Source organism: Dipodomys ordii, unplaced genomic scaffold (assembly GCF_000151885.1).
Source record: "Dipodomys ordii isolate 6190 unplaced genomic scaffold, Dord_2.0 Scaffold5, whole genome shotgun sequence".
Classification (NCBI taxonomy): Eukaryota; Metazoa; Chordata; class Mammalia; order Rodentia; family Heteromyidae; genus Dipodomys; species Dipodomys ordii.
In genome coordinates this window covers 17416071-17430680 of record NW_012267221.1, presented here as the reverse complement: position 1 = coordinate 17430680, position 14610 = coordinate 17416071, and the positions used below count along the sequence as shown (strand labels likewise).

General features: G+C 34.9%; 1 protein-coding gene across 1 annotated transcript in view; it reads left to right on the top strand.

Moving 5' to 3' along the window:
* Scn9a (sodium channel, voltage gated, type IX alpha subunit) overlaps positions 1 to 13095 on the top strand; it is a 78864-nt gene extending 65769 nt beyond the window's left edge. The window contains exons 25-28 of the mRNA XM_013027294.1: positions 3227 to 3331; positions 3475 to 3745; positions 7503 to 8665; positions 12934 to 13095. Of these exons, the coding sequence (XP_012882748.1) occupies positions 3227 to 3331; positions 3475 to 3745; positions 7503 to 8665; positions 12934 to 13095 (1701 nt within the window). The remainder of the gene's footprint in view (positions 1 to 3226; positions 3332 to 3474; positions 3746 to 7502; positions 8666 to 12933) is intronic.
* The last annotated feature ends 1515 nt before the right edge of the window (positions 13096 to 14610 follow it).

Here is a 14610-nt window from a genome sequence, read left to right as displayed (position 1 = left end):
GGTCCGCAGCATCACTATTTCCAAATTAGGTACTCGGCATTAGGATCTCAACTCATTGGAATGACACACTCAGCCAGTAAGATCATCCATAATTATTACAGAAAATGTGCCAGACATGAGGAAAAGCACAGAGAGGTTAAGTAGTTTACCCAAGATCATTACCCAAGATCATTTATGCAATAGAGTTTAAATAGTCAGTTGTACATCCTATCAATCCTAAAATTTTAGACAATTATTCTTCCTAGGCTTTCTGCTACACTGTCTTTTTAAATGCCACAATAGGAGGCAATGATAAGGATCTTAAGTAAAATTAACATAGGCATAGGCAATCAGAGGAAAAAGGTACAGCTATATGGAGGTTTGTGACAAGTGTGTATTTCCGAAGGCCTTAGAAGCTGGATGAATGACCCATCCTGAGAGCAGAAGTGCAGGCAGTGCAGGTGAAGGCAGAAGCAGCCCATAAAAACTATTCTGGGCTCAATGAAAAATACCCAATCCAGACATTTTAGAGTGGAGAGGCTAAAGTACTACTTGTGTTTTTCAAGAGCACAGAGATCTTTGGAAGGAGAGAGGTAGAATTAGTAGAATGATTTCAGCACCAGCTTAACATCTACAAAGATAGATGAAAGATGATTGAAATGCCATTAGTGTGGGTAACTGATTGTTTGCCATCGAAACCTTTATTATTTCTCTAATGCAATTCTGCCTTTTAGTGTGTGTGTGTGTGTGTGTGTGTGTGTGTGCGCGCGCGTGCACATGTGTGTGTGTGTGTGTGCATGTGTTTAAGTCACATTTTTTAATCTCAGTTTGTGGCTCTATTCACCACTCTTCCTAATGATCAATCTCACTTTACAAATTTTTCTACCAATTGATTGTCTCTATTTGTACTCCAACATTAATGAATTCAGTGATAATTGGGATTTTGTCATTAACCATAAAATGTATTACTAAAGGAGAGAATGAAGCCGGGTGCTGGTGGCTTACTCCTGTAATCCTAGCCACTCAGGAGGCTGAGATCTGAGGATCCTGGTACAAAGCCAGCCTAAGCTGGAAACTTCGTGAGACTCTTATCTCCAACCAGAAGTGGTGCTGTGGCTCAAGCAGTAGAGTTCTCACCTTGAACTGAGGAACTGAGGGATAGTGCACAGGCCCAGAGTTCAAGACCCATGACCAACATGGAAGAGGAAGAGGAAGAAGAAGAAGAAGAGGAAGAAGAAGAGGAAGAAGAAGGAAAAATTATATACTATACTAAAGCAATATATATTGACAGAAAGATCCTATAGAACTTGATACCTCTGAGTAAATTCTTTTTTAAAATTATCTTTATTGTAAAGATAATGAACAAGAGCTTTACAGTTACATAAGTAAGGACATTTCTTTTTAAACACTTACCCCTTCCCTCATTTTCTCCTGCTTACCACTCCTCACTCCCTCTCTCCCAAGTTTTTTAGTTCAGAAACAGCAGGACAAAAGATGAACTAATGGAACAATGATACTCACTCTGTGTCAATTCTAAGTAACAACTTTTCAGTCACCACAACCTTACTGGGAAGGTTAATAGGAACCATCTTTAAACTAGCTTAATTAATTCTCATTAACTAAAATGCTTAAGGTTCAATGTGACATTTCATATTTTTTTCAAAATTTTAAATGTCTTCATATATATAAAGAGGTATCTTGGGGATGGGATACAAGTCTAAACACAAAGTTCATTTATGTTTCATACACATAAAAGATGAAGGCGATTTTATGCAATGTTTTTGTGAACTTCTATTCTGGCCATTGTCCACACATGAAGTCAGGTATGGAATTTTTAACGTGTCATATTGATGCTCAAAAAGTACAATTTTTGGAACATTTCAGATTTTCAGGCTACAGATGCTCAAACTATCACAACTAAAGTTTAAGCACAGACTTCAGATCTCTAAGTGACTTCTTCTAATATTACTAAAGAAAACAAACTTTAAGATCAAATAAAAATTTGAACATTACTATAAGACTTACAAACAACTAAAAGAAATTGTCATAGCTTGAAGGAATAACAACATTCTAGCACCCAATTACAAGATTTAGACTTTTCCAGTATAGAAAGGATTAAAAACCATATTCAGATGATGAGGATATTTTATGTCTTAGAGCTTAATGATTATATTTTCTTTTATGAAATGATGATTTGTGACTTACTTAGTACATAATACTTTACTGAATGTTAACATTATATGTGATGCATACATAATGTTATATAAGTCAGACATTATATTTTGATGTATTATATATAGCATATATGATGTTGATGTTCAATAAAGCATTACATATATAATGTGGATATTCAATAAGCTACTATGTAATAAAATATATTGAATTTGTGGGATTTGGGGAATTAAAAATCCAAAGAGTTCCTTGAAATATAGACATAGGTATGGAAACAGATGTAGATAACAAAATATGTATTACATATGTATTATTCTTTACCTATTTTTCTATTATTGGACTAGAAATATAATTAATATAAAACTAATATTATTTTCATAATTGATTTTGTTTCAACTCTTTGTAAGAATCTTAAACCTTAACTAAAACACCCAAAGAGATATTTTCTACTATTGATTTATTTATTTCTGTGTGTCCTGGTATTGGGGATTGAACTCAAAGCCAGAGCACTGTGTTTTAACATTTTTGCTCAAGGCTGTTACTATACAATTTGAGCCACAGCTACTCTTGGTCTTTAGCTGGTAGATTGGCCACAGAGTCTCACAGGCTTTTCTTCCCAGGCTTATTTCAAATCATAGTCCTCATATTTCAGCCTTCTGAGTAGCTAGGATTACAGGCATGAGCCACTGACATAAGGCATTACTATTAATTCATATAACCCTTTCTAACATCTTTGTTATTTAGCAAAATTTTAAAAAATGCCTGGTAAGAAAAGTAGCAGGAAAAGAAAGTATCATCACACAGTGTATATTATATATACTGTTCATATATTGAAAAACAATGGAGGAAATCATTATTATATAATATATATCTATATAGTCTATATAGGCATATAACAGACAAAGACTTGTGCCAATACATGAATAACTGTGTAAGACGAATTTTGCACATAGCTGATATGTCTATAACAAAATAGATCTCATTTCTATATTAATAAATTTAACCTATTTAATGAATCAGGAGAAAAATCCACAGTAATTCTGGTTTTAACTAGATTTGTGTTTTATTTCTTTACCTTGGAGGTCAAGATATCTTTATGACAGAAGAACAGAAGAAATACTACAATGCAATGAAAAAGCTGGGATCCAAGAAACCACAAAAGCCCATTCCTCGGCCAGGGGTAAACACACACACACACACACACACACAATTACAACCATGCCAACTCTTAAATTGTGCTTATGATCTTTAATGAATACTTTTCATTTGTAGAGAATATAGAAGAATGTACTTTCCTTTTCATGTTATTCTTATCTTTTACAGAACAAATTCCAAGGTTGCATATTTGACCTAGTAACCAACCAAGCTTTTGATATTACCATCATGGTTCTTATCTGCCTCAATATGGTAACCATGATGGTAGAGAAGGAGGGCCAAAGTGAAAACATGACAATTGTTTTGTACTGGATAAATCTGGTTTTCATCATCCTCTTCACTGGGGAATGTGTGCTGAAGCTGATCTCCCTCAGACATTACTACTTCACAGTTGGGTGGAACATTTTTGATTTCGTGGTTGTGATCCTCTCCATTGTAGGTAAGGATATTCATTAGCCACATTTTAATTCCAAATAAACCCAGTCCCACACATACTCAGAGAATTGTTTAATGTAAACCTATTTTTGAGTAAGCTAGAAAAATGGAAGAATGAAGGCACTTTAGAAAAGAAACAAAACCATATCAGAATTCCTGGGTTGACACTTACATGAGACTTGAAAGCCAATTGTTTCTCCTGTAAACATAGGAACTTTTAGTTTCTATTTAGTTTCCAAGTTTACCTTTTGGAAAAATGGCTAATGCATTTATTCAAAGGTGTGTTTTGAAAGCCAGTGAAGAAAATGATATTGCTTCCTGTTTTCAGGAAGACTAACATATAATAAACCTTAGTTTTGAGTAATTATATGACTGGCTACAATATCTGAAAAGTGTAAATTTAAAAAGGTCACAAATACTTTGTTCTTATGGTTTAGAAATAGTCTTGTTATGTCACTCTGTAACCCAGTTTGGCCTGGAACTGTCAATCCCCTGCCTTCCCCTATAAATTCTGAGATTACAGGGATATGCAGTCATACTCAGCTAGAAAGATTAAACCTTAAGTTACATTTGCCAACATTAATCATTGTTTCAAATGTGGAAAAAATAGAAAATATACTTGAAGAAAAAAATTAATAAATGATCGAAATAAAAATGAAGTTAAAAATCTAGAAAGAACTGTGGCCTGCAACATAATATATAAGGTATAAATAACCCAAAAGCAGTAATTTTAAGGATTATTTTGTAATTAGATAAGAAGGCTCTCAGCTAGGCACTCATGGCTCATGCCTGTAATCTTAGCTACTCAGGAGGCTGAGATCTGAGCATCACAGTTCAAAGGCAGCCCTGGCAGAAAAGTCGGTGAGACTCTGATCTCCAATTAACTGTCAGAAAACTGGAAGTGGCACTATTTGGCTCAAGTGGTAGAGTGCTAGCCTTGAATGAAAGGGCTAAAGGAGAATTCCTAGGCCCCAAGTTCAAGTCCCATGACCAACAACAAAAAAAAAAAAAAAAAAGAGGAAGGCTGTCACTGAAATGATGACTACCTTTAGCAATTAACATAAATTCCATACTGATGAGTCTTTTTACATCATGTGAGTGGTAAACTGAAAAACAAGTCTAAACCATTCTAATATTTATGAGGAAGAAAAATCAGAGTATTGGGATGTGGCTGTATATCGCTTGATATTAAGACTACTGATGATATATATATATATATATATATATATATATATATATATATATGTCTGTCATGGGGCTTGAACTCTGCGCCTGGGCGCTGTCCCTCAGCTCTTCAGTTCAAGGCTAGTGCTCTACCACTTGAGCCACAGCGCCACTTCCTGATTTCTAGTGGTTTATTGGGGATAAGAGTCTCACAGAGTTTCCTGCCCGGGTTGGCTTTGAACCGCGATTCTCAGATCTCAGCCTCCTGAGTATCTAGGATTACAGGCTTGAGCCACAGGCACCCAGCAACAATGTTTAAAAATGAAAGTTCACTTGAATGCCCAGAGGCTCTGGTCTTTAATCCTAGCTACTCTGGAGGCTGAATACAGAGGATTACAGTTTAGAGTCCATTCCAGACAGACAAATGCACAAAATTCTTATCTTCAGAAAGGACCTAGAAGTAAAGGTCTGATCTAAATGATAGAGAGCAAGCAAGCAATGAGTGAAAAAAGTTAAGCAAGAGTTCTAGGTGTTGAGTATTAATTATTTAACTAATTAAAGTTGAATAAATTCAAGAAGATAGTCCAAAATTGAGCTTTAATATGTGGAAAGTTGCTAATTTACCTGGTAAAAAAAATATCACATGAATCAAAGGTTATTTATTTTTTGTTTTGTTTTTTTTATTTTATTGTAAGATTTAACAAGCATATTTAGTTTAATACGACAGGGTTAAAGTATGGAGAAATAGAAAAAGCATTTTCTGCCCCCCATGCAAAATGGGAGTCAAAGGTTATTTAATAAAAAAGAAAGGAAGAAAGAAAGAAGTTAAATGTACATGGAAATCCTTTTTTTTTTTTTGTAATAAAAGGTATCTAAACGAGGGCCTTGAGCATCCTCTCTCACATCTCTGGCATTAGAAATCAACTTTTATTTGTGTCAGTACTAGTGCTTGAACTTAGAGTCTGAGGACTGCCCCTTAACATTTTTGTATAACTCTGGCATTCTACCAAGTGAGCCACAGATCCACTTCTAGCTTTTTGGTGGTTTATTGGAGATAAGAGACTCACAGCCTTTCCTATATGGGCTGGCTTGGAATCATTATCCTCAGATCTCAGTCCCTTGAATAGCTAGTATTATAGGTGTAGGCCACTGGCACAAGGCTATTGGAAATATATTTTAACTGTTCAATTGAATACAGCTTTTTATCTGTGACACAAACCCTAACATATAAAAGGAGTTGTATATATTAACCATGAATGTAACTGCATAAGAATAAAAATATCCAATGGGGGAAGATTCACTGCACTAAAATATGAATGACAATATGGTTAAATTTTATGCAACATTTAAATCCAACAATGAACCAAAACTTCCAAAACAAAATGGCATGGCAGATTTTTAAAAAATCACATGTACATGAAAACAGAATAATGAAGCCCAATATATATTTTTTAAGAACAGACATTCAAAAGAGCAATCAAGAGAGTGCATATGATCAAAGTGCACAATACTTATATATAGAGTCACAATGAAGCCCCACAATGTACATTTGATTTGCTCCTACAAAAATGTCGAGCAAAGAAGTAAAAAATACCACTCACCTACAAAGAATTTAAAAACAAATAATAGAATAGTCAGTAAGTGCGAAAATTATAGATTGTTCTTCTAAAAATGGAAATAAATCACTGTGAGAGATAAATTTAAATGTCATCAAGATTTTGTGTGTGTGTGTGTAAAATTGTAACTCAGTGTAGTGCCCAATACTGCTGAGCTTGGCATAGAACATTTGTATTAAGACTATTAATGGGTGTGAGGCTTTGATTCACACAGGTTGCTCTGAGAATAAAGTTGATGTAAAATTTTAAAAAAGACTATTAATGGGTATATATATAGACTTTCACCAGATTTGAAAATTATAATAAAATTTTTAGACATGCTATTGGTCTCAACTTCTATTCATGTGTTATCAAAACACATAAGTCATGTAATTTTTAGAAAATTGTACCTATTTTGACACTCAATTTAGCTAAAAATGGAACTAACAAGTGCTATTATTTCATATGAGATATTTTGAAATCATTATGTAATCATAAAAACTGTCAATTGTCTACAGCATCTGCATGATATGTGATGAAATGACTAAAATGCACTAGGAATAAAAGGTACAAAATCATGTAACATGATTATATTTATACATGAATACATGTATGTCTGTACTTGCATAGAAAAGTATGTAAAGTGGCACCCAGATAGTGGATATTAATTAGCTATGATAGGTGATTTATATTTCCTTCTTATCATTTTACAGTGTTTGCTTGAATTTTCTACATGAGTAGATATTATACATTTTCATATAGCCAGTCATAATAAGGTGCATACCTATAATAATAGCACTCATAGGTGGAAGCAGGAAAATCAAGAGTTCAAAGCTAGTCTAGGCTACAGAGCAAAATCTACCATTCATGTACATATAATAATATATTTATATTATTCTCAGTAATAATAATTATAATAATTCACTATAATAACATGGCAGATAAAACAATTTACTCATGAATATTTAAATACACACTTTTTATTGTTTTTCTCCTGTTTAGGTATGTTTCTAGCAGATCTGATAGAAAAATACTTCGTGTCCCCCACCCTGTTCCGAGTGATCCGCCTTGCCCGGATTGGCCGAATCCTTCGCCTCATCAAAGGGGCCAAGGGGATCCGCACGCTGCTCTTCGCTCTGATGATGTCCCTTCCTGCCTTGTTCAACATCGGCCTCCTGCTCTTCCTTGTCATGTTCATCTACGCCATCTTCGGGATGTCCAACTTCGCCTACGTGAAGAAGGAAGCTGGAATCAATGACATGTTCAACTTTGAGACGTTTGGCAACAGCATGATTTGCCTGTTCCAAATTACCACGTCTGCGGGCTGGGATGGGTTGCTAGCCCCGATTCTTAATAGTGCACCCCCAGACTGTGATCCCAAAAAAGTTCACCCAGGAAGCTCAGTAGAAGGAGACTGCGGGAACCCATCCGTTGGGATTTTCTATTTCGTCAGCTACATCATCATCTCCTTCCTGGTGGTGGTGAACATGTACATCGCTGTCATCCTGGAGAACTTCAGCGTGGCCACGGAAGAAAGCACAGAGCCCCTGAGCGAGGATGACTTCGAGCGATTCTATGAGATTTGGGAGAAGTTCGATCCGGATGCGACCCAGTTCATAGAATACAGCAAACTCTCTGATTTTGCAGCTGCCCTGGATCCTCCCCTTCTCATAGCAAAACCCAACAAAGTCCAGCTCATTGCCATGGACCTGCCCATGGTGAGTGGAGACCGGATCCACTGCCTCGACATCTTGTTTGCTTTTACAAAGCGTGTTTTGGGGGAGAGTGGAGAGATGGATTCTCTTCGCTCACAGATGGAAGAAAGGTTTATGTCTGCCAATCCTTCCAAAGTGTCCTATGAACCCATCACGACTACATTAAAGCGAAAGCAAGAGGACGTGTCGGCCACTGTCATTCAGCGTTCTTATCGACGCTACCGCTTACGGAAAAATGTCAAAAACATCTCCAGTATATACATAAAAGATGGTGACAAAGATGATAATTTACCCAATAAAGAAGACATCGTTTTTGCTAATGTTAATGAGAACTCCAGTCCAGAAAAAACCGATGCAACCCCATCTACCATCTCTCCGCCTTCCTACGATAGTGTAACTAAACCAGACAAAGAAAAATATGAAACCGACAAAACAGAAAAAGAAGACAAAGGGAAAGATGGAAAAGAAAACACACAATAGGGTTTCACTTCGGATAATATTGTTTACAACCTGTGAAGGTGATTTACTTGTGTTACTAAGACTCTTTTAAGGAGGTCTATGCCAAAAATGTTTTTTTTTTAATCAAAATATTCTCCAAAGCAGTGCTGTCACTTGCTCTGAATCACTGAGATGGATAGGCAGCATTAGCAGATGGCTCTTTTGCATTGGTAATGATTCTGCAAGAATTGTGAGAGTAACTGCAGGAATTGCAGATGACCAGAAACAAAAGTAAATTGATTTTCTTTTTAAGTCAGAAAAACAGGTGGAACATTTTCACTTCTGCTTATCTTTTCCCTAAGTTGTAATCACTCATATCCCCCATGTAAATATAAAAGGCCAGATGCACACGCACACACATTTGCACACACATGAATACATGCACACACACACACACACACACATCAGTAGGACAATATTTATCACTTGGTTATCGATGAAAAGTATTTTGCTTTGGCTTTGCAAAGAAATTCTTATAAAAATTAATGGACATTAGTGATGATGGTTTAATTCAAACATCTTGTTTGAATTGTTAAGGAGCTAGAGTCTTGTATCCATGTACAGACATCCTTGTGTATCTTGAGGTGCTTAAATCTATTCTACATTGCATCAGAATTAATCTCTAAATATCTATAAAACGCCATGAAATTAAAAACAGACATAGGTTGTTTCATCAAATACTTTTCATGTACCTGGACTCACATCCATCCTGATTCACAGACTCACCTTAATAGTATTGTGTTTTAGAGATGATTCTTCTGAGGTGTTTTGCTTTTTTCTGTTTCATTTTATTTTGTTTTGTGACTGGGTCTCAATATACCACCTGAACTTCTAGGCTCAAGTGATCTTCCACCTGAGCCTCCTGAGTAGTTGGGACTACAAGCACACACCACTCCATCTTGCTCAGATAGCCCTGTCTCATTCATATTATGTTTTTGTCATATATTAACCACAGATCGTGAAAGTTATTCGAAGTATATATCACATTCCTTAAAGTTAAAAGAAAAAGATAATTAAGGGAAAAACCAATTAAGCTTCTTTATTTACTATTATTTATTCAATGCAACACTGGGCTTGGTGCCCTGATGTGCTGATAATGGCCAGATTCCTAATGTCTTTTGCCCCACATTCATCTTTTTCTTCTGCAGTTTTGTATAGTCATCCTTTATCTTGAAACAAATCCAATGTGGCCCATTAGTACAGTGTTTCCGGATAGATAGTTGGCTATTTGATACCATAGAACATGTTTGAACAGATAATGAACTTGGGCACAGTATTTACTACATCATTTGTATAGTGTCCTAAATGTGTTTGGCAGCCTTCCATGCCATGGTATATGGCAGGCTTTCCAACACCTGCTTCACAGGTGTTTTTAATAAATTAAATAGCAAATAGCAGTGCTCTTGCCACTAACTGTAGAAGTATTCTTTTGGATTTCACCACTTTCTCTTCAGTAGTCTATGATATAAAGTATATTTTCCATTCATCAATATAGTGGCCATGGTTTACAATGTTAAAAGCACATATTCATTTTGCTCTTGTTGTATTCATCCTACCACAAATTTAATCATTTTTCTTTTGTAAGGAAGTGCTTTTCAATAGCCACTGAAGACAAATGGCTCTGATGTATTCTCTGAGTTTATTCCAGGAATATGAAACCTTTCCTCAATCAAGTTATCCATGTGTAGACAAAAATTGAGTTATATAAGTAGAAAGTGTTGGTTTTGTTGAAATTTATGATGGACTTTTAGAGCAAATATATAAGCATACTTCATTCATTTTCTTTTTAAGTTGAAAGTGACATGAATTATATTTATATGTAATTAAAATGCATATTCTTTATTTTTCTGGTCCATTTTCTATGTAAGTTTGAACATACCTTGAATGTTGAAGAGATAGTGAAAGATGATAAATAAACAGAAGGAAAGACTAAGAAATACAGCTGTGAAAAAGACAAAACCAAGAAAGGGATATTTACCTAAAACTTTATGTCTAGAGTGTTTTTAAATTGTGATATATTTTCAACATCTATACAGGAGATTCTTACTTCTAGACATTTGTACTAAAGTACATATGAAATTCAACCTAGCACCAAAGATATTTTATAGCTATGTTTAATCATTCATCTGGGGCTATTTGAACACTTTTGAAGTTAATGAGATATACCATGTAGTGTTTATAAGACTACATTGAGCACTGCACCACATACCCACTGAGCCTGTTGAAAATAGGGTTCGATAATGCAACTAGTGACCCACACAAAAATCTTACATTTGTAGAAATTTTAATGCATTCAGTTAATAAAGTAATATCCCCTTACATTTATTTTAATGATTTTACACCTGGATAAATATAACAGCATTGTAAATTTTATATTATGCCCTATGAAAAAGATATTTGGTGGGCAGGTTTATCTGTGATTTGCTATCAATGTTTTTACCTTGCCTGGTTTTTATGCCAATTAAAAATATACTGGTGACTGGTTCCTTGACATGGATTTTTCTTAGTATTTCCAAAGTGAATTACAAAGTTACTCTTTTTCTATGTCATGCTGGCCTACATGGTGAACTATAATTTTAAACACATCACATGATTAAGTTTTGTATACACATGCTTGTCCCAGAAATCAATGCTCATGAGAGTTTCCTTTAAAAATTATATTTGGCACTAAGAGTTCATTGAAGTAAAACTAAAGCTTGAAGTAAAATTAGACTTTTATGCAGGTTACAGTTTTACAATTAAATTATCACACTTTGGATGCCACAGTAATAAAAATGTTGTACTAATCATATGTAATCACTGAACTTATTTTACCCAGTGACACAATATGGTGGTTATACTACAAAATATAAGTTAGAATAACTGAAAACACAGATTTAAATGCAAATCCTTAGATATAATTTGAATAAAAACAGGATAATCTCATTTAATCTCTTTATTATAGTTCCGTGAAGGTACAAGTGACATTCTAGTCTGTTTATAAATACTGTCAAAAATGGCAACCCAAAATGTTTAGCAAGCTTTTTATAGAATTTTGATAACTTTATTTAAAAGACTGAAAATAACTGCATCTGTAAATAAAACAATGTATTGCAATAGTGATTTCAGAGAAATGTTAATGAAATAATTAAAACAGAGTCATTTAAATTAAGATGGCTCAGTAACTGACCTGGGTTCAGGATCTGTGTATAGAAACTATCCACTTTAAAATATAAATCTGTGATTCTTTATGTTATACTATTCTTAAGCAAAACAATCAATAATTGCTTCTTAAAAATAAGCAAATAAAAAATAAGCAAATAGCCATGAATATAACAATGCTGTTTACATGTAATTTGTTCTTAGATCTATAAATGCTCAAAATGTTTGTTTGTCAAAAATTATATTGTAGTTATATTTGAGACTTACATGTTGTAATACAATCTAAAATTAAAGTTATAAAATAAAATCATGTTTGCATGTATTTTCTCAATGACCTAAACAGTTCACTGAATGACTAATCGCAACTATAGCTTCTTTATTTCCTTCTCTTCCTTTTTTCTTTCTTCTTTCTTCCTTTCTCTCTTTCTCTCTCTTTTTTCCTTTCTATTTTTATTTGTCTTTCTGAAACATGAACATCTTCCAATATTCCCTCTAAGGAGTGTTCCTAGATAAAAATAAAGACAAAGAATATAGAGTTCTGCCAGGTGCCCATGGCTCATGCCAGTAATCCTAGATACTCAAAACCTTGAGATCCAGAGGATTACAGTTTGAAGCTACCCAGGGCAGAAAAGTCCAAGAGACTCCATCTTGAATTGGCAAGCAAAAAGTTGAACTGAAGATGTGTCTCAAGTAGTAGTGCATCAGTAGAGCAGGCAAAGCAAGCACAAGACCAAGTTCAAACCCTAATACCAGAAAAAAATGATTTCAAAACAATTTATTGAAATTCACAACAGGTATTGTGTGGAAAGATCAAATTGAGACAAGAAGTGAAAATGCACAAGCATTTAGCAATAGAGCAAGATGTTGTTAACTTGTCAATAAGGTTGGGATAGTATAGAAAGGCTACACAGCACACCTAACCACTAAGAGCTTGTGGTCTTGTGCCAGAACTATATTTGGATCACAATTAAACTATACTCATCTGAATTTTCTAAATACACTAATTAAATATGCTAATCAAAATATTTGGCTTGAACTTTTTTGTTTGTAAATGTGGTAATTCCCACTTTGATAAAAAGCAAGAACAAGGAAATGCACAGGAAGCTATTAGAGTAAGTCCTGACAACACAAAATCAAGAATTGGTACTAATAATGATGGTGTGGCAGTCAGTCTGCTACTAGAGATGTGTGGAGCCTGTGCTACCTTTGTCTCGTCCTGGAGCACAATGAAATCTACATAAAGTGAGATACTTAGAAGGTTTTCTCTATTCCCTGAAGACTCATGCCATCTACCTGCAGGGAGCAAACATTGAGTATTGTGGAATATACATACACTAAAAGATTCACTTTGGTACTTTTGAGATTTGTGACTTCAAACACTATGTCAAAATCAGGGAACATACACATTTACAAGAGTTTTCCTTATTCAAAAAAATGTATCCATGGGGGGCTGGGAAGATGGCTCAGTGGTAGAGGGCTTGCCTTGCATGCCTGAGGCCCTGGTTCGATTCCTGGGTTCGATTCCTCAGCAACACATAAGCAAAAAGGAAAAAGCCAGAAGTGGCGCTGTGGCTCAAGTGGTAGAGTGCTAGCCTGGAGCTGAAGAGCTGAGGGACAGTGCCCAGGTCCAGAGTTCAAGTCCCACGACCGGACCCCCCCAAAAAAATGTATACATGGTTGTTTTTATAGTTAGGTAAGTAGTTGAAGCAATCCTCTGATCAAGTTCTGTTGGTGGTTTTAAAGAAATATATGCCAGAAATAATTATGACATGTTAAGTCATTTTCCCTCTTAAGGGTCAATAAAATAGCATATAAAAAGGTTTATTTAATCAAATAACTTCTCTAATGATTGCTGTGACTGTCACACTGAGAGATAAAATTGTTATCACAAAATGACACTATAATCCATCTCAACAGAATAACTGATGTGAAACAAACTTCCGACAGCAGAAGAGTTAAATTCTCCCATGCTGCAGACAACACTTTTGTTATAACTCAGACAAAATGAACTGCAGAGCCATGGCAATCTCTTTCAAGAGAAGAAGAAACAACAGACAATCTAGAGCAGAGCAGATCTTTGTTACAGTGGCATTTGAAGAACACAAGAGAAAAAATATGAATACTTGATTGTTTTGACCAAGCAATAGAGGCAATGTGCTACACTCACCACTATTTTCTATTCTCAGAATGCCATACCTACATCAGCAATTGATCTGTCTGAGAAAAATACTAATTCTAAAAGATGTGTGAGACATGTAATGTCTGAATCATGTGCTTTAGCTTGAACTTCGTTAAATATTTTACAAATAGCTGAAACATTACATACAAACATGTAAAAATGTTCAGTGTTTCCTAAACATTTTGAAAATATGGCAGGATTGAGAAAAATACTATTTGTCTTTCAGATGTAATATTTGTTGGTATGTCCTAGATTTGGTTTTATTCCTACAAAACAATTTTCAAGTTACTGTACTTCTATTATTCTTATAAACTATCGTTCTCTAAAATACTATAATGATTAATTATTTTACTGTAATTATTATTATACTATAATGATTAACTTCTATTGAAAGACCCCAGAAAGACCCCAGACTCCAAATGATCACCCATTAAAGCCCCCATTGAGCCCCTTAAGAAAAGCTGAGGCAGCTGCCCCTTCCCCTACATACCTAAGAGAACAAAGCAGGATACAGGCAAGTCATTAAACAGAGTCACTGCCTGCAGGCCTCAGCGACTGTGATACATGCCCTAAAACC